This window comes from Agelaius tricolor, unplaced genomic scaffold (assembly GCF_023055355.1).
Source record: "Agelaius tricolor isolate 1412-34295 unplaced genomic scaffold, bAgeTri1.0.p SCAF_11, whole genome shotgun sequence".
Classification (NCBI taxonomy): Eukaryota; Metazoa; Chordata; class Aves; order Passeriformes; family Icteridae; genus Agelaius; species Agelaius tricolor.
The window spans coordinates 505,278-529,024 of record NW_027269271.1 but is presented as its reverse complement, the minus strand read 5'-3'; the positions used below and the strand labels follow the sequence as shown (position 1 = coordinate 529,024).

The 23,747-nt window shown below is 52.5% G+C and overlaps 2 protein-coding genes across 9 annotated transcripts in view; both read left to right on the top strand.

Annotated features, from left to right (window-relative positions):
• The window catches only part of NOS1AP (nitric oxide synthase 1 adaptor protein), a 43,675-nt gene extending 35,794 nt beyond the window's left edge, over window positions 1-7,881 (top strand). For 4 of the 8 annotated variants that reach the window (XM_071435695.1, XM_071435693.1, XM_071435696.1 and 1 more), the window contains exons 10-12: window positions 233-382; window positions 5,335-5,602; window positions 5,701-7,881. In XM_071435695.1, the coding sequence (XP_071291796.1) occupies window positions 233-382; window positions 5,335-5,602; window positions 5,701-6,193 (911 nt within the window). In that variant the 3' untranslated portion in view covers window positions 6,194-7,881. The other 4 variants (XM_071435698.1, XM_071435699.1, XM_071435694.1 and 1 more) reach the window with 3 other exon arrangements.
• Window positions 7,882-8,349: 468 nt separating this feature from the next.
• Window positions 8,350-23,352, top strand: UHMK1 (U2AF homology motif kinase 1). Its single transcript, XM_071435691.1, has 8 exons — window positions 8,350-8,772; window positions 9,770-10,062; window positions 12,749-12,940; window positions 13,717-13,811; window positions 14,945-15,021; window positions 18,350-18,448; window positions 19,329-19,417; window positions 19,886-23,352. Exons 1-8 carry the CDS (start codon window positions 8,481-8,483, stop codon window positions 20,030-20,032), a joined length of 1,284 nt encoding a protein of 427 aa, XP_071291792.1. The 5' UTR covers window positions 8,350-8,480; the 3' UTR covers window positions 20,033-23,352.
• Window positions 23,353-23,747: the final 395 nt, after the last annotated feature.

The following is a 23,747-nucleotide window of genomic DNA, read 5'->3' as shown; positions in this document are numbered from 1 at the left end:
CCATCAGCTCTCTGCAGGATCTGGGCTGGAAGATAGTTAACTTCTTGTCCTGGAGAACTGGCCCTTCGTTGGCCAGCAGCAGCTCCTGGCATTAGTGACACTAAATAAACCCCTCAAAACAGCAGGAGTGGAGAGGTTGATACTCAAATGACCCCAGACTGTCCTCCTCTGACCAGTGTGCAGCCAGCTGTGGTGGCCAGCTGGGCCTCTTAGCCGTGCCCTTCTCTTGCAGCAGGCTCCCAGGACAGTCTGCTGGAGATCACCTTCCGCTCCAACGCCCTCCCCGTCCTCTGCGACCCGACCACCCCGCAGCCCGAGGACACCCACCCACCGTCGCTGGGCCCCAGCTCGGCCTTCCCCAGCACCATGGGCAGCCCCATAGGTAGGAATGACTGTCTGGTGAAGCTGGAGTGCTACCGCTTTCTGCCGGACTCGGGGCCGCCCGCCCCGGAGCCAGCCCTGGGCAGCCTGGAGCTCATCAAGTTCCGCGAGTCGGGCATCGCCTCCGAGTACGAGTCCAACACGGACGAGAGCGAGGAGCGCGACTCCTGGTCCCAGGAGGAACCACCGCGCCTGCTCCACGTCCAGCCCAGGCAGGATCTGGGCGATAGCCTGGAGGACGAGATTGCGGTGTAGGGGTCAGCAGGAGGTGGTGCAGGGCAGCCAGGGCCTGCTGGAGCTGGGAAGGACCCTGGCCGCAGCCCCATGGCCCTGGCAGGGATGGCACAGCCCAGAGGGAGGGGGGCCAGAGGAGGGAGCAGGAGGATTCCAGCGCCCAGTCAGGAGTGTCTGGAGGTGAGGATGGAGCCGTGCCCAGGGCATGCTGTGCTCCGGCACGTGTGGGCTTGTGTGCTGAGCTGCAGCAGACAGAGCTGACAGCTCCTTGTGCTCCCCCCCGGCCCCATCTCCCTTCAAACTGTCAAGGTCAGGCAGAGGTAAGGGACTTCTACTGGATTAGCCTCTGCTGCTGCTGGGGAAGCAGTAAAGCAGAGGAGGGCTTTTACTGGGGAAATGGGAGAGCAGTCTAGGGCAGTGAGCGGGGACAAGAGGGACTGAGGGGGCAGCTCCAAGATGGTAAGCAAGGACAGAGCAGCTGGTCTGGCTCTCTGCATGGTGGGCAGGGTGGGGGACAAGTACAGCGCCATGCTAAATGGGGGTTGGTGATGGTGCACTGTCAGAGTGGGTCTGTGAGTGAGAAGTGAGCATTGAGGGGCAGTGGGGATGAGCCTGGAAAGGATTTGAAGAGGTGAGATGAGGTTGCACAGGCTGGCCAGGTGCAGGTAGTGGTTGGCAGGGGGACGTGGTTCTTTCAGGACATGGTTTATCTATGCCAAGGCAGGTGGAGGGCGTGCAGGCAGAGCCTGCTCCTCTGCCAGGCTGTGGACCAGAGAGGAAGGCACAGCGCAGTGTGGAGCAGGGAGCCAGGGCATGCAGCATCAAGCTGTGGAGTGTCCTCCCCCTCATCATCTAATCCTTTGGCTCCTTGGTGCAGCTGCCAGGTTTCAAAGCCTTTTTCATGCTCTCAAGTCACATTTTCAAGCACTTCCAATCACCACAAACTGCCTGCTTTGCTTTAGAGACAAACCCTCCCATTTCCAAGCAGTTGTTTTGCCCCAGACCAAGGCTGGGATCTGCAGTGCTGGCATTGGCATCTTCAGGGATGAGCACACTTCCAGCCCTCAATGGGGAGTGAACTGCTGGTGTCTGCAAGGGTGCTTCATCACACCTCTGGTTTGCACCCTCTGGAAAACTGAATCCAGGATCTCAGGGGTCCCCCACCAGCCCTCAAGACACTTATGGCTGAAAGCCATCTGTGGGGGCCTCCAAGGGACCCAGAGCTTGTTCCTTTTCTGCAAACACTTTTATCACCTGTCTGGTGCTGAGCCTCTAAGAGGCCAAGATTGGAAGGGGTATGAACCAAAGTACTGATGTCCACCCTGCTTCATGTGGAAGCACTCGATGAGGTGGGGATTTGGCACAGTTGTCTTCCTCCCCATCCTCCCTCCTATCCTGCTTCTGCTTTGCTTTGTTGCTTCCTTGCTGCTCTCACCTTTGCCAGTTCTGTCTCTGCTCAATCTGCCTGCAACTAACCCCTGGCTGACACCACCTCTTGCTCTCCTCCAGGGCTTAGCCTGGCTGCTGAGGAAAGTCCATCACTTCTCTCTGCCCTGGTCCCCTTGGGACTGAGAGCTGCTGAGGAGTGTGTGGATGAGAGCCCTGGGGTCAGCACAAGCTGTGCTATGCATCCTCTACCACACGACAGGACTGGGTGGACTTAAGGTGCTAGAGGGTCTAGTGGGAAGGAGAAAAGGACATGTTTCAGTGTCCCCAGCAGTGCCCTGGTGTCCAGGGGAGCTCTGCAGCAGCCACAGAGCTGCTAGAGGGTCTAGTGGGAAGGAGAGAAGGACATGTTTCAGTGTCCCCAGCAGTGCCCTGGTGTCCAGGGGAGCTCTGCAGCAGCCACAGAGCAGGCAGAGTGGGAGAGGGCGCTGTTTGGTACATGGTGCTCCTGTCCTCTAGGCACCACTGCCTCCCTATGCCCTGTGCCACGTGGCTGTGGGCACAGCTGTGTGCCAGCCCCTCTGCCAGGGACCTGACGTGCCACTGCCAGCTCGCAGCAGTTGAAGGTGAAAGCAAGGGTGTGAGGTTGGTCCAGCTGGGAGGAAGAAGGGAGCATGACAGCATGCACAAGGCATGGTACTTACAGGGTAGGGATGCTTGAGCTTGGACAGGGATTTCCATGTGGGCAGAGAGATCGTTCAGGGGAAAGAACAGCAGGAGCTCAGCTGTACACACGGGGCAGGTGAAGGGAGAGCCCAAGAGGAGCAATAACTGGCCAGAGGTCTCTTCCAGGCTGGGTTGCCTCAGGAAGCAGGTTGGAGGAGCCATCTCCTGAGCCCCTGCTGCAGTCCATCCCTGCTGCACACACAGAGCTCAGGCTGTGTCCTGTGAGGGGCTGTCAGGACCAGATGTGGCCTCAGGCTGCTGCCCCACACTCTGCCCACAGGGGACAGGGGCAGGTGCCCCACAGGCCGAGGGGGTGCTGCTGGGGCCAGGTGGGATCCTGCCAGCCTCATGCTGCACCATGCATGTACACATGTAAATGACCCCTCCTAAGTCAGTGCTGCCTCCAAGACTCTTCTCTAGCCTCTCACTTTTGTTATGGACCTTGACAGGGGTTTTATAGCTATATTTTTTGTCCTTTCTTTTCCTACAACTGTCATATTACTAACTGTTGAATCTATCTGGGAAGCCAATCTGTCAATGTAAGTGCACTTAACCCTTGGGTGTTGTCATTAGTCAACTGGCTTTTGCTAAATAAATCTTTCTATTTCTCAAGGCTTTCTGTTGTCTCTTTCTTCTCACTGATTCTCTCTTTCTGTACTTCCTTCCCTCTCCATGCTGGGTGCCAGCACCAGCAGTGGCATCCTCTGGCCTTGCAGAGACCCCCTCCAACCTAAGCTTCCTCTCCTGTGGGACCCCTGCTTGTGGTGCTAGCCACAGGATGCCCACGAGAGCAAGATACCCAGAATGTTGCTGGGAATAGAGGTGTTTCAGTCTTGCCCTTCAGCCACTGCACAGCATGGGCTTGTCTCAGGGCTGATCCAACAGCTGGAGGGTTCCAGGGACTTCCTGGCATCTGCAGAACTCCCCACAGAGATGCAGAGATGCTAATCGGCACTTCCAGGGGCTCGGGAAATTTTTGGCAGCTGGAGAAGGAAAAATAGGGAAGAGCCTCTCTTAAAGGATGGCAGAAGTGTTGTGTAGACAAAAGCAGCTCACTGGCAGGAGCTGACTGCTCCTGAAACAGCTCAATGTGCTGCTGGCAGGAGTGATGGAGCAGTGCCCTCCCGTGGCAGCCGCCTGGCTGCTGGGGCTGCAGGGACACCCCGGGGGCTGCAGCCTCCTGTGCCTTGACCTCCTGCTCCCCCAGGACCTCGGGCCTGCAGTAGAATCCCTCGAAGGTGTAGCCCTCCTGGGAGCTGTGCTGGATCTGGGTCTTGAGCAGCCGTGGTGTGGGGAAGGTGGGGCAGCACAACATGCACTGGTAGCCACGCTGGAGCAAGCTGGCACTTAGAAGCAGTGAGTTTGTCCTGGACCATAATGCTGGCTCTGCTGCTGGCCAGCCTGTCCCTCTCAGGGGCTGGAAGTCATCTGAGGAGCCAGAAGAGAGCTCTTCAAGAAGTTGTCAGGCTGCTTACACTTCTGAAAGCTGCTCACACTTCTGAAAGCAGGCTGGAGGAGAAGCCGCCCACGCACTGCTGGGTGGCTCTCTTGGTGCAGATGGATAGCTGTAGGATGAACCCCAAGGCTGGTAGATGCTGCAGGTGCAGGTGGGGAGCTCGCTGTTCAGCAGGACTGTGGAGCCACAGAATGCAGAGGAAAGGGCCTGCAGTGAGTTGGGAGTCCCTGTAAGAGTCCAGCCTACCACAAGGTTGAAGCAGTGCTGGGAACCCTTCCTCTCTGCCTGTGCCATGGGATGTGGAGGTGGTTGTCTGTGTCTCAGTATGTGCCCCCGGATGCAGAGGTAGAGTTGGGCAGAGGATGCTGATGGGCAGCAAGGCCCCAGAACAGCACCAGGCTCACCCAGGAACTAGCTGGAGCCGTCACACAGACCCACTCTGACATAGAGGCAGCCATGGGGGTTTGAGCTGACATTCCTGGGGGCAGCCCCCACAGCTTCAAGAACTCTTGCTGGGAAGACATGGTGGAGAAATCCAGTGTAGCTCAGAGGTGGGGTTTGATTGCAGAGCCCTTTCCTCTGCAAGCACCTGCTGCCACCCACCACAGAGACCCAGCCTGGGCTGAGCTGAGGGAGCCCAGTGCAGAGCCCATGCCATGGGTGTCCCAAGAGAAGACTCTGTGGCTTTATCAGGGTGGGGCTGACAAGGGACTCACCCCCATGTGAGTCCCATCTCTTCAGGTAGCATGACATATCTGAGCAGGGGGTTGGCAGCACGCCTCACCTGGCAGTGTGGAAGGGAGAGGCCTCGTCCCTTGCCATTCCCCTGGTAAATGCTTTCTCGCTCTCTCTTTTTCCACAACCTGCTTCCCAAGTCGCTTGGTGTCAGGTAAGAGAAGCTCTCTGTGTGTTGGCAGTGCCACTGTGGGGCCCTTGGCTCACTCCTGCCCTCTCTTGCCCCACACTGGTCCCCTGTGCATGTACTGCCCTGTGCAGCCCTGGCATCGCCTGGCTGCCCACAGCCTCTGCAGGGCTGTAGGACCATCCTCCCAGTCCCCCAAAACTGTGTTCCTGCGGTGCTGCTGGGCCGGCCCTGCTGGGATCCCCCTCCAGCCTGACTCACATCCTCTCTGTTCCCTTACCCCCTCCAGTGGACCAGAGCATGTTTGAGAACGCCAGCGCTGGCACGGCACCCGCGCCACGGGCACAGCACGTCCCTGCCGCGGCGGGCACCCTGCCCCAGCCCTGCCGGCCCGCTGGCAGCCAGCACCTCCGCAACCTGGGCAAGGCCGTGGGCGCCAAGGTGAATGACCTCCTGCGCCGCAGGGAGCCGGCCGGCCTGCCTGCCGTGGGAGCCATGGAGGTGAACGCCAGCGCGGGCGCCGTGCTGGGCACGGGACAGCCGGCCGCTGAGCACGGGTGAGTGCCCCGCAGCGTGCACCCCGTGCCAGCGCCATTGGGACAGGCTGGAGGGGCCGGGCATGGGGCTGTATGCAGCTGTCCCTCTGTGCTTGCAGGGCTGTGGGACTGGAGGCCTTTCCCCGGCTGGAGCCCCCGCCCCCCATCACCAAGAAGCGGACACCGCGTGCCCTGAAGACCCCCCAGGACATGCTCATTGCTCCGCAGCCGGAGGGGACCAGCACGAGGGGTGGCACCGAGGAGCCTCCCGAACCACCCCCAGCTCACCCTGAGCCCACAGAGGAGCAGCCGGGGATGGGGGACCCGTCTCCTCCAGCATGCCCTGGTGTCCTCAGTGTGACAGGTGCCCTAGAGCCCAGCGGGGACCAGCCTACCAGTGCCCTACCCGTGCCCGACCTCATCCATAAGGGCAGCCAGGAGAACCAGTGGCAAGTGGGTGAGAGGGCCACTGAGATGTCAGCCAGCACAGAGAAGCCCTCACGGAGACAGGGGCTAGAGCACGAGCCACCAGGGAGCACAGGGCGGCCAGAGCCACGTGCCTCTGGCTGGGAGGTGGAGGGGGCCCATCCCGACCTACTGTCCTTTGAGTAGCAGTGGGTAGCTGTGACAAGGGTGATATGGGGGCTGCCTCTCCCAGACTTGTCTCTCACTGCCACTTGCCTTTTTTGGGGTGATTAGTTTGGAAAGGGGCAAGTCTTGGAGTGGAATGAGCCATTTGCTGTTCAGTGTGGGCTCTGGGGAGCCATGACAACCTGTTTCTCCCCAAATTCCCAGGAGGGGCACAGCCTGTCCTGCCATGGCTTCTGCAGCCCCATTCTGGCCCCCTATTCACCCTAGTCAGTGCCAAGCTCCTGTCCTGCCACAGTGTCACTGCCACCCTGTCTGCAGCCAGGAGCCTTGCTGAACTGGGAACCAAGGGGGTGCGTGAGGGTAGAAGTGCCAGCCTGCCCCAAACCCCATTGGCTCTGCTGGAGTGAGCATCCTGTGAGCATCCCACAAGCACCACACGCTTCCCCGTGTCTGCACTGGCTGCCTTGGTCCAGAGGATTTCCCAGCTTACACCATGTGCTTGCTGAGATACCCCGTCCTGGGGTACCAGCAGGCTCACCCAGCCCTTGTGCCAATGAACCAGGACAGCAGATGTGTCCAGGGCCTTCTGCAGGTGCTGACCTCGTGGTGTTACTCTGCTGAGTGCCATCTCCTTGCACTGGAGCCCCAGATGCAGTAGTCCTGGGCTCTGGCAGGGTGTAGGGCTGGGCACCTGGGCTGCACAGCTGCTGGCCAGTGGGCTCTGGCAGGGAGCTGAGCTCTCTGTGAAACTCCCTTCCACCTCCTTCTTGTTTCCTGGTCTCGTCCCAGCCACCATGGACAGAGCTGTCCAGGCAGGCAGCCCTCTCCGTGTGAGTCAGTGTCACTGCTCCCCTTTATTTCCTGGTACAGTGGTCTCTGCAAGACTGGGACACACAAAGCCACGTGGTCCTCTGTTATACTGGGAGGTCCTCTGATATATTGGGATACTACTGTATGAGTGTTTTGCCATGGATTACAGGAGGGATTAGCCAGCCTGGGGACATCTCTGTCAATGCAAGGCAGCAGCTGTGAGATGGAACTTTTTGCTTAGAGCTTTTATGTACATCCTCACCACAAAGGTGGTTTTCAGAGGCAAAGCTCCAAAGCCCCAGGTTGGGTTGGAGGAACCCAGGAGCTCATGGATGGGCCTGCTCATGGTTCCTTCTGGGCCATACAGGGTGGTTGGGCTGAAGAAATGTCTTCCACCACCCAAAGCCATGCTATCCCACTGAAAGAAGGAAGCTGTGAGCATGGATCCCCTTGCCCTGGGAGCAGCCACCATGTCCTTGCCGTTGGTGTGGGGATGCCACAGTGGCACCGGGGCCCTGCAGCTCTCTGCTCTGGAAAAGCCCTGCTCAAGAGTGAAGGGACGCAGAGTTGCACAGAACCCATGTTCAGTGCTGAGGTGTCACTCACCCTGACAATGTGATCACACTGTGCATGGCCACCTCCACCCTCAGGTACAGGGGTGTGTGTGTGCTGCCCAGGTCTGCACTGCAGTGTAGGTGTTGATGGAAACCAAGACTTGTAGCCTCTCTCTCTGAAGAACCAGTATCTTCAATCGCTGTGATCCCAAGGGAACCTTCCCCTTGAGGGTTGTCACTCACAGCCGGTGAGAGTCCAGTCCCTCTATTTATGTTGTCAGGGTGCGTGTGTGTGGTTTGGGACAAGAGATGCAGATTGCACAATAAATTTTTTTGTCTTTTGTACCTAGTGATGTGTGGCATTCCCTTGATGGGAGAGGACACCCTGCACGACGCTGGCGCCATCCTGGTGGGGAGCCAGGGGGCGGAAGGGGAATTTGGTGGTGTCCAGACTGGGATGGAGAACGTGGCTGCCTTGCTGCGCTTGGCACCACCGGGTGATGGCTGGGCTCGGGCACAGGGGACCGGATCCCGGGGGTGCTGCGGTAATGGGAGCCCGCCGGTGCCTGGGCTGAGGGGACGGAACTCCGAGGCTGTTGAGGGTACTGGAGCCCGGGCTGAGGGGACCGGACCTCGGGGGTACTGGGGAGACGCGATCCCAGCGGAAGCCCTGGCTGGTCTCTGGGCTGAGGACCCCCAGCAGTGCTGAGGGCGCTGGACTCCGCCCGTACCGGGGCAGAGGACACCGGGCCCGGGAGTACCGGGGGATCCGCTCGCTCCCGGGCCGAGGGCCCCGCCCCACCGAGGGCGGTGCCGCCGCCGTGCCGCCCCGTTTCCGGTGTCATGGCGGCCGGAGCGCAGCGGCGGCAGGGGCAGGGGCTGGGGCCGGTGCCGGGACAGCGGCGGGGCCGCGGCGGGACGGCGATGTGAAGCGGGACGGCGCCATGTCGGGGTGCGCGTGGGGCGCGGCGCCGCCGCTGCTGGAGGCGCTGGGCCGGCTCTGGGAGGTGCAGGCGCCGCTGGGCAGCGGCTCCTCTGCCTCGGTGTACCGGGTGCGCTGCTGCGGGGATCCCCGGGCCCCCCCCGGCGCCGTCAAGGAGTTCGTGCCGCCCCCGGGGCCGCGGCCCGGGCCCGCTCGCCGCCCCGGCGCCCGCCCGCCCGCCGCCGACTGCGCCGAGTACGGGTTCCGCAAGGAGCGCGCCGCGCTCGAGCAGCTCCGCGGGCACCGCAACATCGGTAACGGCACCCCCGCACCCCTGCCCCACTCCCCCGATCACCCCTGCTCGGGCACCCTCTGTCCCTAGAGCACCCCCAGGGCAGGCTCCCCCTGCCAAACTGGTGTCTCCAGACCGCCCTCGCAGCCAGGGAAGGGAACTCCCGACTGCTTTGGGAATACAGGCAGCCTCGCCCCCAGACGCATTCCCAGGTCAATATGCCCCTCGGATTGGCACCCCTGGGTGGGCAGATTCTAGAGACCCTCGCCTGGACACTCCAAAGCAGCTTCCCTGCAGTGGGTGGTCCTGGGTACCCCACCCCTTCCCTGGGTGGGGGCTCTGCAGTGACATCTCCAGGGTGGGCAGGAGAGATGGGCAGAGGCGGTCCCTGCAGGCGGGGCACCCTGGAGCCCTCCTTTGGGCAGGGTGCCAGAGCCCCAGCAAGGACTGGGGTCCCTGCGGGCCAGCTGTGGGACCGTGTGTTCCCATGTGCTACAGCTCCAGGGCTGCTTCCCTGGGTGGGAATGGGCCTGGGAAGGGAGGAAGCTGTGTGTCAGAGGTGATTGCTGGAAGTGCCAAAGTTCACCCACCACTGATATTTTTTGTTGGCATGAAATGCTTTTTAATGCCTGGGCACCCAGACAGCACATGGGTTCCCACTCTGCAAAGTTTGTCTGTCACTGGGTGAGATTGACAGGTCTCTAAAGAGTGGCACTGTGTCCAGTTTGCCCACTGGGATATGCTTATCCATGTCCCAGAGACTGTCCTTCTGAGCAGGAGCACTCAGCCCTGTCACTTTAGCAGAGCCTGGGGAGTGTTGTGAGACCAGCTTGTCCTCTGAAGCTCGTAGGGGTGAAATGGCTGCTTTTCCCTAGCTTCTTCCTCCCTGGTTCTCCATCTCTCTGAACATCACCCGTTACAAAACATCTGAGCTGCCTGCTGCAGCTGTTGTCGTGTGGAGCAGTGGGAGGTGCTGGCTGGTGCTCGTTACCCATGCCTGTCCCCGTGTCTCGTTGTAGTGACACTCTATGGCGTGTTCACCAACCACTACTCTGCCAATGGCCCGTCTCGCTGTCTGCTCCTGGAGCTGCTGGACATCAGCGTGTCCGAGCTGCTGCTGCACTCCAGCAACCAGGGCTGCTCCATGTGGATGATCCAGCACTGCGCCCGAGATGTCCTGGAAGCCCTGGCTTTCCTGCACCACAAAGGCTATGTGCACGCAGACCTCAAGCCACGCAACATCCTGTGGAGTGCAGAGGAGGAGTGCTTTAAGCTCATTGACTTTGGACTTAGCTTCAAAGAGGGGAATCAGGTTTGGAATGTGCTACTCTTGAGGCAAGATGGCTCTGTGTTGAGTTGTGTGGCTCTGTGATGTTTTCCAAGTGACCTGATCAGAGTAGGAGCTGAGCTGGTGCTGAGGGTTAACTGGAAAGGCTGAAGTTATGTCTGCCCCAGAGACTGAAGCTGTGTTTCCATTCTGCTTGCATGTCTCTGGTTTCTGTTGATGTCTTAGCCTTTGTGCTACAAATTCCAGTGTTAATGATGCACTGAGAAAAGTGGTGTCTCAGCTTCCTGGAAAGTTTGCTCATTTTTATGTGGTCAGATGAGTGAGAGCACCCAGAAATGTAGAATTCCCTTTTGTCATCCTTTACCATGTGTTGTAGTAATCCAGGCTTTGCCATCAGCCTCCCTAACCAAGTGTGTTATCTCTGGCAGTGTCCTTGTGCTTGCCTTTACTTTCACACTATCTTGAACAGCCTCCCTTCCTCAGGAAGTCTGGATGTTTCTTTCCCACACGTATCAAAAGTCCATGGTCTGGTCCTGGGTGGGCAGTGTCTGTTGTACTCTTTGTCCCATTTGCTGGTCTCCTGCTCTGTCTCCTTGCTGTCACTTCTGTTTTGGTGCTATGAGTTGTTTGTCCTTGCCCATTTTACTCTCTTCCATGGCTTCTGATGGAAGCAAGGAGCCTCAGGAGGTTCTGCTGTTGGCTTGATAGATCTTCCTTTCACTCCTCCCTCTCTCAGTAGCAGCCTGTGAGGAGTCTCAGTAAAGCTTTTCCATCAGGTAACCTTGCAGCACACTTGCCTTTAATCACTGGGTGATAGATGGTAATTTTTTCTGTGCCTTCCTACAGTGTCCTGGTTTGTCCCTATTCCATGCACTTTTACCCACTTAGCAGTTTTAAATTGATATACTTTTTTACTGGTTTACCTGGTATTGACAGCACAGCCCACTGATTGTGAATATCAGGGGGTTGTGTGGGTGACCTATCTCTGAATTCTTTGGTGCAGGAGTTGTTTTTAATGTTTGGACTTCTTAACTCCCCCGTGTTGTCTTCAGTTCTCCCACATTCTTGGCTGAGTTTCCAGTGCTAATCTGTTGCTGTCTATCAGCAAAATACACACTCCTGGTGTCCTGTGTCTAATGCAGGTATTTTTATTTCATTCAGGTCTGTGTTTTGCTGCTTGCTGTGTGAATTGCCTCATAATATTTGATGGGGTGTTTTATTTGCTTCCTTGGTTTCTTCCAGTCTACTTTCTTTGGGCTCAGTTTCCTTTGCCCTTTCTCAAAACCACACTGGTTGTATGTGTGAACCTTCTGACCTTGCTTTGAATGTGCACCAGGTACCAGAGTCCTGTCCCCACCCCTGCCTTGGGCCGCAGCCTGCATGCATAATTTCCTTATCTGAGTCAAAGACCATGCTACTTTTATTTGTGACAGCTCTGCCAAGCTTATCCTTACACAAAATTTCCTGCTATTGCTGTTTAGCAGGGAATGGTTGTACACAGAGCAAAGTTTCAACCTTTACAGCTCTCAAAATGCTTTAGGTGGTAGGAGTGAAATTCCCTCTCTCTCTTTTTGCTGGTGCCATTGATCACAGTGTTTTCTCTATCTCTAAATGTTGTTTGGGGGCCTGCCAAGTTGCTGCTCTTGCCATGCTGGAGGTTCTGCTCCCTACTGATAGGAGGAGGGACAAGGATGAGCAGTTTGTGGATAATTTTTAAGATCATAAACCACTTTTGAGCTCTGATGCTGGAAGATGTCTTCTGTAAACTTTATTTTCAGTCAGAGAACCACATAATCTTGTTCTGAATATATTCTCATGGTAAAAATTCCTAATCCTATGCCTTATCCAGGAGGAAGTAGGCTTGCATATTCTTCTGTCATTCCTTGTGTTGCATCAGTGTGTCTAAAATGAGCCCCAACATGTTAAAAAGATCCAGCATGCAGTTTGTCTTTGGACACTTAGAAGACTTGGCTGGACAAAGCCACAGCTGACTGACCAGGTATTGCCTGTTAGCAGGAGACTGGACTAGAGCCTTCAGAGCAGCCCCTCAGCCAGTACCTCTGTGATTCTATAATTCCCTCATTTCTTTGGAGCAGGCAGCTCCAGTGTGGGCATTTCCTCTCACTGTGCCAGCCACGGCAGCTGGGCAGGTACTGATTGTGCAGCACTTGAGGCTTCAAGGGGAGATGGAAGAGGTGCATGGGAAGTGCCATTGATGATTTCCTTCTCTGAGCATTTTAGCTGCTTGCTTCCAGAGAGCATCAGCACTTGAACAATGGCAGCAGCTCCTGGTGCTCACTGCTCAGACAGGACTGTCTGTGCTCTCAGGCAGCCGATGTGGGAGCATATTGTGGGTGTTCAACCCTTATTCCAAATTTTATAGCATCATCTGCATGTAGGAGAGGTTAAAGGGCCAGTCCACAGGAACATCCAGCCCCTTCCTCCCAGCAATGCTGTGTTTCAGAGGTCAGATGTTAGTGCTGTTTTGCTGGGAGATGTTTTTCTTCCAGACAGTCCTGGTTTTCCCTCAGCACAGCAGTATAGGGAGCTGAACTGCCTGCCTTGCACAACTGGCTCTACAGTGCTTTCTGTCAATTTAGCAATAGTATTTTGAAGACCCCTTTGGAAGAATATCAGAACTGATTTAAGGTTAGAGTGGAGAACCTGAGTGTGGAAAATCAACTTTTTCCCTGTGTTTTGTCTCCTGTAGGATGTGAAATATATTCAAACAGACGGGTATCGGGCTCCAGAGGCAGAACTGCAGAACTGCCTGGCACAGGCAGGGCTCCAGAGTGAGACAGAGTGTACCTCTGCTGTGGATCTGTGGAGCCTGGGAATCGTTTTACTGGAAATGTTCTCAGGAATGAAACTGAAACATACAGTCCAATCTCAGGAATGGAAGGTGAGACAGTTCTTGCTTGCACCAAATGAATCCTTCTGCCTCTTGTTCATAATCTGGATTTGTGAGGTAGCACCTGGCAACTAGGTAGTGTTTCCAGGATGTTTGTCTAATCCTATTGTCTTGAGAATTAAGATTCCTGAGCCTTAAAGACCCACCTGCCCTGTGGGACTGCCTTGTCTGAATGCTACTTGTGTTCAGGTTACTGAAATAGGGGTGTTCCAGGAGTCTCTCTTTGGAGCCTGTCTTGCCTAGATTTGGTAGGCAAGCTGTGCTGCCCGTAGTTGTGGCATAGGAGGAAGAACAAAACCAATGCCTGATGACTGTCAGCTAGTTCAGCAGCACAGTGGCAGAGGAATTATTTGCTGGGTTTAGTTTAATGTTAGCTGTAATTTGGGGGTCTTCTTGTAACTCTGTATCCTGAGAAAACAAGAGGAAAGCTCTGTATTGTGAGCCTGGAACCTGACTGTCCTCTGTTCTGTGTGAAATAACTTTTTGTGCTCCTCTTCCCAGAAGGAGTATCCTTTCAGCATCAGAATCTCCACAGCAACAGAAAAGTTTCTTGCATATGGACATTTCCAGCTTTTGCTGGCAAATGGGAAAAAGTTGATTTGATGTGAGCCTGCTAGCTTAACATGTGAGGCTTGGGCATTGGGGATCTCTCACAAAACCCCAGAGAACCACAGCCCTCTGCATCCACTCTGGAAAATGATGGGATATTGGAAGCTTTGCACAGTCTGGTTTTTACCTCCCTAATCACTGTTTCTTTTTCTTTTCAGACAAACAGTTCTGTCATCATTGATCGCATATTTGCCAGTGAGGGGGTGGTTAATTCAGCCATTCCAGCTTATCACCTCAGAGACCTTATCAAAAGGTACTGTAGCATATTTGATAACTGTTGCTTAAAGATGTGCTCTGTAAAGTCAAGCCTTGCTCTTAGCAACTTAGAGCCCACACCTAACACTTTTTCCTTTTCCTCTTTTCTTTTCTTTTCTTTTCTTTTCTTTTCTTTTCTTTTCTTTTCTTTTCTTTTCTTTTCTTTTCTTTTCTTTTCTTTTCTTTTCTTTTCTTTTCTTTTCTTTTCTTTTCTTTTCTTTTCTTTTCTTTTCTTTTCTTTTCTTTTCTTTTCTTTTCTTTTCTTTTCTTTTCTTTTCTTTTCTTTTCTTTTCTTTTTTCCTCTCCCCTCCCCTCCTCCCTCTTCCCATGTGCTGGTAACAAGTGCAAGCTTTAGCAGAGATGTTTCAGTTCCTCCGATTTTGGCACAATTTGGGAGTAAGCACATAGAGAGTGTCAGTCATGATGTTGATCATTTGCTGTTTCAGTGCTTTGCACTTGCAGCTGAGAGATTGTATTTGGAGAAAACTGCAGACTTTGCTGCTTTTGGGGATTGTTATCATAAATATGAGGGAGGGGGCAGAAAGTGCTGCTCTCCACTGCTGCCAAGATTCAAAGGCACTTTTGCAACTCTCCTGAGAAGTCTGTCAAAGGGGGTTGTTTTCACTGTCTTGTAACTGTGCTCTGAGGCTACAGAGAGAGGAAGACACAACTTGGCACAAATAGCATTAGGAGCCCCTGGTAAAGCCAAGTTAGGGATATTCTCAGGCAAGCTCTGGGTTATTATCTGCTTTGATCCCCATTTGAGAAAAGATGTGGGAGCACCTTGGAGTGTGATCACTCTCATGGGACTGCATGTATGGGATGAATGGCCTGAGGATGTGGAGCTGGAACATGCTGTGCTCCTTGTAGACTTGTAAGTGAGCAGTTCTCAGTATTTGGTGCTGAGAGACATCAGGAAGGAAAGCCTGCTCCTCCATCTACCCAAAATGTTTTCAGGGGATCCTTCTGGTGTGCTTCAGCTGCAAATTGCAAGATGTGCTCCCCACTCTTCTCCTTGTACCATAACCACCCCAAAGATAGGGTGTTCCTCTAGGCTAGCTTCCAGCCTGAGTGGAATGTGTCAGTGCAGGAATATCACATGCATGAACATAAAGGTGTCTTCTCTTACAGCATGCTTCATTGTGACCAAGGAAAACGAGCCTCTGCTGAGAAGGCTTTATGCAGCCCATTCTTCAGCATTCCCTTTGGTAAGCTGTGGCTATGGCCCCTGCTCAGGACTCTCTCAGCTTGTGCTGGAAGCAGCACAGAGGGCAATTAACTGTTGTTTTTTGGCCTGGCCTCGTTGCTGCTCCTCTGTGGCACTTGCCAGTTCTCCATGGCGCTGCAGGAGGGAGATCAGAGTGATGCCTGCCTGTGCTCTCAGTGCTGCTTTACTCCTGCAGCCCCACAAGCTGTCACTTTTTCCTAGCTGGACTCTGATTAAACTCTGTCTCCAAGAGTGTATTGGCAGCAGCATTCATCTGAGGGCACAGAAATAACCAGGATATTTACCTAACATTCTGACTGTTGAGGTGCATTTGAAGAGTGCAGTGCTGTTTATGGTGAGTGGATGGGTTTTCTTACACCAACTGTTTCCCAGTTCAGAAATCACCAGGAATGTGAGCACCTTGGGCATGGGCTGATGGTGGCATCTGCTGCTGCCTCTGCACAGGTGGTTTGTGGTGGCAGCCTGGTTCTGCAGTGACTGGCCTGCAGTAACCGGTGTGGCAGATCATGGACAGGTGTCACTGTCACTTTCATCTAATGCTGTCCCTTTGATTTAATAAAATAGTGGTGTTTCCTCAAGACCTGTGTTGCAGGCAGTCAGCAAAGGTGGGCTGAGACCTCCCTGTTTAGGCTTGTGTCCTTCCCTATTTTCTGTTCCAGATGCAACTGAGTAGCATTCTCCAGAGCTTGTCTGCTTTCAAGAGCACCAAGAGTAAGGAGCTGTACATCCAGGTTTTCTGAAGCCTGAATTAATGCTGCAAGCTGAGCTGGCATTTCCCCTTGAATGTTAGCCCTGCTTTTCTTAAGCTCCTTGGTGCACCTTGCAGCCAAGATTATTAAGTATTGCTTCTTACAGATACTGATATTTCTGTATGTCAGGCAAAGGTAACAAACTCATTCCTGTTTCCAAACTTCACATGTGTCTCAGAAGCTGGAGCTGTTCTACTCAGAGCTGCCTTCCATGGCTGAACCTCGCAGCCAGTACTGCTTAAGAGCAGAGGGAATTGTGTATTGGCAGTGCTCTCTGGGCTGGTTTTAAACACACAGAGCTCTAACTGTACTGAGAAAGGTGCTTCTGTGGTTAGTGCTTGGAGTTCATATAACAGCTTCCATTTTGCTTGGTTCTCTTTGCTGCTTCTTTTCTTTGACAGACTTGCACATATGCTTGTCTGCACAAAGAAGCATTTACTGCTGCTTTCCCAGCAAGTCAGAAAATGACCTGTCATTGCCTTTCACTTGGACACAGCTTTTCTGTTTAGAGCAAAGACAGCTGAGAATAGCTTTCCTTGTCATATACAGCTAAGTCTTGACTTTCCAGTTCATCAAGTTCTTTCCTGTGTTGTCAGTGTGGTTGGTGTCACCTGTCATTTGCAGAGGAGCTGGGCAGAAAGCACCTCCTAGGGCAGAGGATTGCCAGGAATGGATTTGTCACTTGGGTACAAGTGACAAGGTGTCTTAGTTCTAGGGGCTGGTTTGTCTCCCTCTCTGAAAAAACTCATATGAAATGAAGGACAGATTTACTTTAGTGTCTGTCTTTTCTCCCAAGTAGCAAGCAACAGGACAAGAAGAAACAGCCTCAGGTTGCCCTGGAGGAGATTTAGATTGGTTGTTAGGAAAAATGTCTTCAGGGAAAGGGTTGTCAAACATTGGAACAGGCTGCCCATAGGAGTGGGGGAGTCACTATGCCCATTAAAAGATGTGTAGATGTGGCACATCTGGGGACATTGTTTAGTGGGGAGCTTGGCCATGCCAGGTTGGAGTTCATCATTTAAAAGGTCTTTTCCGACCTAAACAATTCTATGATTCTGCAAATAAAAGGAGTAGCATATAAGACCATGGTCACACTTAAATGTTCTTTCAGTCTTCAGTTCATCTGATGTGTCTTGGTTGCAGATAGTCCTAGAGGTGCACTAAGAGCTGGAACATGCCTGGTTATCTGAAGACAGCACCTTTCTTCAAAGGGCTGCCCCTGAGAGATGTCTGGGCATCATCTGTACTGATAAGACCTTTCACACTCTGAGCTTTTCCTAAGGGCTCTTCCATGACAGGCAGGAGATTTACAGCTTCTGTGCTTGCCTTGCATCTCTTCCTGCACTGTGAGATCAACATCTGACTGTGCCTGACAGAGATGTCAACTTCCTCACAGGCATTGTGTGCTTAGCTGGGAAAAGTACTTCCTAGAAAATAACAGCTCACTTTGCAGGCATGGTCAGAAGGCTCAGACAGGAGAAATGAAGCCATTTTCCTTTCTCTCCCCTCTTACTGTAAAGTGGCAGAGCTGTGAGGTCCTGCTATTATGTTCGTTCAGCTGCTGTAGCTCCCAAAACAAATAATCGCATCACCATTCTCCAAGTACTGCAAGTCGGGTGCCCAGATCTTAAATTCATTAATGGCCTGTCACTAGCGTACAGGAACATGAAATCAAGCTTTTTTTCTGCAGAAGTGACACTGTCTCTGTGGCTTTGGGTTTCTAGAGGGCTGATTATCCTCAGAATGTGACTCTCATAGCTTGTCATTAGCCTTTTCTCCTTGGCTGTTGCCTTCTCCCACAGTGGCATCTGTGCTGCCCTGCTCCAGGCCATCCTGGAGCTGCTTGTTTTCTAGAGCCAAGTGCCCCATGTCCAGCACCCAGAGGGTTTTATTTCTGCTCCTCTGAAGTCCTTCAAGGATCACTGCTCACACACCTTGTGGCCATGCCTGATTCTACCCCATTGCATTGTTTAAGTAGCGGAAGTATGGTGGTCTTCAAAACAGTGGATTGCAGTTGGATTTTGAGGGGAGGGAGGTTTATATGGTGTTCAGGGAAGAACTAAAAGATATTCTAAGGAGATATGAGGCCTGTGCCTTAGTACAGCTGAAGATTGGAATTAGGGAGGCTGGCCAGCCTGCTTTCAGCTTGTCTGGGAGCAGTGACAGGAGAGGCAATTGCAGAGTATTCCTTTGATCTTCTCATATCTCCATACATATATGGGGTAGCTTGTTCAACTAGCACAGTTCTTGAGGTCACATCAGTTTCTGAGACTGGGCTAAGTAGACACAATTCTGGCTTTAATTTGAAAAGCAATTTCAGATGCTAGCATCGGAATAATTGCAGAATGAACTGAACCCTTTGGAAGAGTCTCTCAGTGCACAGGTAAAGATAAGGTGGAAATGGAGAATTCAGACTATAAATGCAGTTAATAGTGGAGAGAAGCAAAACTGCAGAGAGCAGTAAGTGCTTGAGTATCACAATGTGTATTGAGTCATCTTCCTCTTTGGTTGCCCCTTTGACATTGACTTTGTTTCTTTAATTCTGTGGGTGTCAAACAGCTCCCCATATTGAAGACTTGGTGATGCTCCCCACACCTGTGCTGAGGCTGCTAAATGTTCTAAGTGATGCTTCTCTGCAGTGTGAAGAAGAATATGAAGGTTGGTGCAATTCCCATATAGCAATGTTGTCTTACAGACTTTGTGTTCTGTGGCTCTGGGGATGTAAGAGCAAGCAGGTGACCAATTAATAGGCACAAGAACAGCAAACAGAGCTGCCCAGCTGAGCTTTGGTTGCAAGGGGTCAACTGCACCAACAGAGAATAGACTGAGATTGAGAGAGAAAGCAGAGTTTGTAGGGAATTCTTGAAGAATACCAGATTAAAAAAAAAAAAAAAATTTCTTCTTTGGTTAGATGCCCACCGAATTCACAATGTGTTTGTGGCTCTGAGCTTCTGCTGGATATGTACAGGACTCGGAAGCCCAATAGCAGAGATCCTTAAAAATTTGCTAATGAACTTAGCCAAGATCTCAGCAGAGAACTAAAATTTCTCACTGGAGTTCCTAAAGCGTGGTGGATGGCAGGCATGGTGGTGACCGCACGGTGTGGGATTTGTGTTTCTGCGTGCTGTCAGATCCCCATGAGCAGCACAAACCAGAGCGCTCTGGGGACATGAGCTGAAAGGCCCAGTTCTGCTCACACAAAGAGGGATTGTGCCAGCTCCTTTAGTCCCCTCCTCCAAGTGCCATAGCAGGCACTCCTAAATGCCCAGTGGTTTAGCTACTGGAACCTGCTGCTAGAGGTTCACTGTCTGTGGGTCTGTGTTCCTGAGCCTCACTTCAGACACTTCCATCTCATTACGTGGCCATTAATCAGTGTCAGCTTCTGCTGTGTCACCTGGTGCTTGTTTATTTTAAATTGAGAGGAAAGGAATATTTGTTGTCCAGGTGTTCTTGATGTATTCATCTTGCCTTTGCTTGTTTCTTGGTTCACCCTGGTTTGTTTGCAAAGTGAAAGACAACGAGCTCTTTCCTTTCCCAGATATCCTGGAAGACATAAGGGAGGAGTGTCAGAAATACGGACCAGTGGTTTCCTTGCTTATTCCAAAGGAGAATCCTGGTAAAGGCCAAGTAAGTGAATGGGGGGAAGAAGCTGTGTGTTCCTGTGTGTTCCTGTGTACACTCCATGTGCTGCAGGACTGCTGCTCAGTGCCTGGAAATCTCCTGGCTGATGACAGTGCTAAAAATAAATTGCTGTTTTGAGGGACAGCACAGGTTCCTTCCTGGTTATGTAAGGTTACCTAAACTGGGAGGTGCCCAATCAGCTTTAGCATGAATGGAAGGAATGAAGAGGAGAAGCCAATGGCTGGGAGAGGAATTGTTGAGGGTATAGACCACCAGCATACTTTCTCTCGCCTTACTAAATGGAGGAGCAGGAGATGAAATCCCAGTTTAGAGATTCAACTCTTAGCTTCAGTGCTCTCTGCTCAACCAAGGATGGAGGGGAAAAATTTGTTTAGGGATGGTTTCCCCCATTGCAGAAGTGGGACGGGGCAAGTGGCATGGTGTACTGAAGTCCTACTTCTCTCTCTCTTTCAGGTCTTTGTTGAATATGCAAATGCTGGTGATTCCAAAGCTGCCCAAAAAATGCTGACTGGAAAGATTTTTGATGGCAAGTTTGTTGTGGCTACGTTTTACCCACTGAGTGCCTATAAGAGAGGGTATCTGTACCAAAACTTGCTGTAGGCAGTAGCAACAATCAGGAGAGTTGTCTTGTTCCTCTTCCTCACGTGTTTTACAGTTGAATGTGTAAAAGAGCTTCCTAGCCCTGCTTCCGAGTCATCTGTGAAGGAGAGGTGCAAAGGACTTGAATGGGCTTTGAAACTTTACTGCTGCTTTATGATGTGCTGAGGAGGCCGGGCCGCTTTGGGCGTGCTTGTGTGTGTGTTGTGCTTGCTCATTTACAGGGGGTGTGGCTCTGCCCAGGGGCAGGAGTGGGGACAGGGGCAGCCCGGGAGCCAAGCAGATCCTAGCCAGGGCTTCTCACTGATTTGAAGTGAGACCAAAGTCCTGGCCTTAGCGCTGGGCTTGGCTCCGGGGAGAGGATTTCTTTGTTAAGCTTTCCTATAACTAAATCCTCTTCTCCGGTATTGGAGGAGGAGGAAGCCTTGCCTCCTTGTTTTGTTGATAAATAAAGAAGCAGAAACACTATCCTCTCTAAACCAGACCAGGAGGACTTTTGAGTCTTCTCCTGACATAGAGCAGAGAGAGGCAATGAAATTGGATCTGCTGAGCCTGTGGGGTTGCCCTGTCCTTGTGACTGAGCAGAGCCATGCAGCTGATGCTGGGCTGGGCAGTGATGTGTGGGTGATGCTGCCTGTGGGGAGCTGAGCTTGCTTGTATGCCTGGGGTGGGCTGGGACTGATGGTGGAGACCTGGTCAGAGCAGTGCCAGCCTCAGTCCCAACACAACCTGTAAGCACTTTGTAGCCTGAGTAGATGTGAAAACCCCACCGTGTGGATTCATCTTTCTAGCACAGACCCTGTGCTGGCACTGATGCTCCCTAGCTCTGATGCCAAATCATCTGTGATATGTAAGTGTCTTTTGGTGATATTTTTGGAAAGGAGTGCTACAGCACACAGTATTCTTTGTGTCACAGCAGGACTCCTGCCTTGGGAGTCTTATAAGAGCAAATATTTGTCCGTTGTAGGTCCCACGCTTGGCTTTTCTGTGTTGTGCATTTTGGTTTTGCATTAACCCATTAAGACTTGTAGATTAGAAGCACTGACACTTTTAGTCCTTCAAAGGTTACAAAAAGGGCTTGAGGCAATCTGAGATCCTGTACAGAAAGGGCTTAAGCAGTCATCAGACTGGAGTGGCCAGGAGAAGGTCTTTCACAGTGTCAGGGACAACAGCCACATGCCTTTGGGGAAGACACTGTGGTGAGCAGCATCACTTCCCCCCAGAGCACGCTCTGCTCAGTCAGCTGCCGCCATGGGGCAGGCAGAGGCTGTTTGCCATGGATTTCCTAACCCATGCACCCAGCAGAGCCTCTCCCTCCAGGGTGGGCAGTCTTCTCCTGATAGGCACAGTGTGAAACAGCCCTGTTTAGAGAGTCACCAGTGTATTCTGGCTTGTGGTCTTGGTCCCAGTTTTAGTGAGGAGGAAAGCCCTCCTGAATTCTTTTCTTCAGACAAAATACTTGCGACAGCTGCCTGAACCATCCCTGACCTTCCTTGGAATAATACCTGAATTACCTTGCAGTTTACTGTTTGCATCTTGCTGATGCTGGACTTGATGGAATCCTACACTTAAAAAGTTCCTCTTGATTTTTTGCCCTGTGCGTGGTGTGTCAGGAGATCCAATGTCTGTAGCATTTCATGAGTCTGAGTTGCTCTCTGTGCTGGTGTATAGTGCTGTCTACTGTGGCCCTTACCAAACTCCCTCAGAAAGGACCAATCTCTGAATTCTTCTGTTGCCTTTGGGATGGTGGGCTTGCCAGGGAAAAGAAAAAAAATAAAATCCCACAATGAGTTTTAAGGTGTGATTTGCTGATCAGATTTTTCTGGGAATGATGCTGCTTTGGTGTACATAGCTATTCAGCAGCCTTTGCATAGCTGGGGTGTGTGATTCATTGCTTTTAATTTAACTGTCCTTTGAGTGAAGCACCTTTTAGTGTCTGGGAGGAATTGAATGGTAACTGGGTGAGGGTTTTTCCTGTGTGGAGAGCAGTGTTTAAAGTATGGTTGGGTCTTGGCTGACCTCCTCAGCTCTGCATTACTGCTGTCCCTGCGGGTTGAGCCAGGGGTCAAAGCACTTTGGTCCAGACATGCATGTGTTGAATGCCACCATGGCAGCAGCATTGAGCTGGCAGGAGCATACCCCAAAGCTCCTGCTCTGCTGAGTGCCAGCCCAGTGGGGCCACAGGGAGCTCCCCTGGGTGCAGGGTGTGAAGTCTGCCACGTACAGCAACACTGGGACAGGGAGATGCTGGGATGCGGGTATGGAACTTGAATATGTTCAAAGTTCTCACATCATTTGTCTAGGACTGTGAGCTGCTCTGTCATCTTTCAAGCATGACTTTTTTTCAGTCAGCATTCTGTCAATTAGAGATAGAGCTGGGCCAGGATTGATCTTCAGAGAGCAGCTACAGCGTATTCCTGCAGCATGGCAGCTCTTCCACCAGAGTTTGGCTGGGGTTTTGTGCAGCTTCTTTAACAGGGGCTAAATGAATCCTCATGATGCAAACTCCTGCTACCAGACATTTTTCTCCAGATGTTCATTGATGAGGCTTGAGCACTGAGCTGGGTAAAAAAATCCAAAGCTGCTTTTCTTTATATTCCTCCTGGCAAGAGTGGAAAATGTTGATCTCTGTCCTGTCACTGGGTCCACTTTTCTGCAGGCTGTGGGGTACAGGGAGATTTAGAGGCATTGTTACTCCTCACTCTCTGCCTTCAAAGACTTTTTCTATCAAGATGAAACTCACTCTGGTGTCTCAGTGACCTGTTGGTGTCTTGGCATAAGTTTTAGCCCTGCTAAAACCTTTGAGTTCCTTAACTCTAGATTGTATCTGAAGTGTGCATGGTGATTCAGTCCAAGGCGCCTGTTGTGGTGTGTCTAGGATGGGCCTGGCTTTCCTCATCTCCAGATTACTGCTTGCTTGAGGTGCCCAAGTGTTGAGGCTTTCCCCTCAGATGCTCTCTGGGTTTCCAGGTCTGTGCTGCTCCCCCCAGTAATCCTCAGTGTAGCACCGACCTACACAGTCCTACCCTAGTTGTAGGGTAACTGGTGTTTAAATCACTGGCCAAAGCACAAGTCAGCTCCAATCTTAGCTGTATTCCTAATTTTATTCTCACTGGTCTTCAGCCTCGTAACAACGTAGCCTGAGCTCGGTGTTGTAGCCAGGTTCTTTCCAGAGGGTTCAGTACACTTCCTGCTGCTGTGCCGGATCCTGTAACCACGTGCCTCCCTTCGGGTTAGATGTCAATTGCTGTATCCCGTCACGCACCATTGCTGAGCAGATGTGTGCTTGGTACAGGTGATTAATAAACCATGCTTCAGTACGAGGTGCTTGTCCAGCGTGCCCTTCTTCTGGGACACTGAAATGTGTCGTGTAGCTGAGCAAGTTCTCTGTCACCGAGCAGCAGGGCCTTGGTCTGGGGGAACAGGACTGTGGCCCAGCCATGGCAGCGTTGGTATTTGTGCTTGGAGACCATGGCTGTCAGAACTCCTTCCAGTCCCAGTGAGGGGTGGTCGTCGCTTGGAGGCAGGGAGCCGGGAGCTGTGGGATGGAGGGGGCTGTTAACATCATTATTGGGCTTTAACAAGGCAAGTTCATCTAAGGAGGGGAATTTCACCACAGCTGTTGGCTCAGCAGCAGGACATCTTTCCCTTTCTCCTGTGGTTGACAAAATATCACCTGCAAAGTACCATCGAGTTCCCCCTCCGTGCGAGGATTTCC

What these genes read in the sequence shown, in the direction of transcription:
- UHMK1 (XM_071435691.1), top strand. Translation starts at nt 8,481, where the DNA reads ATGTCGGGGTGCGCGTGGGGCGCGGCGCCGCCGCTGCTGGAGGCGCTG. An exon ending in GCTTCAAAGAGGGGAATCAG is followed by an intron (nt 10,063 to 12,748) that starts GTTTGGAATGTG and finishes TGTCTCCTGTAG; the next exon opens with GATGTGAAATATATTCAAAC. An exon ending in TCCAATCTCAGGAATGGAAG is followed by an intron (nt 12,941 to 13,716) that starts GTGAGACAGTTC and finishes TTTTCTTTTCAG; the next exon opens with ACAAACAGTTCTGTCATCAT.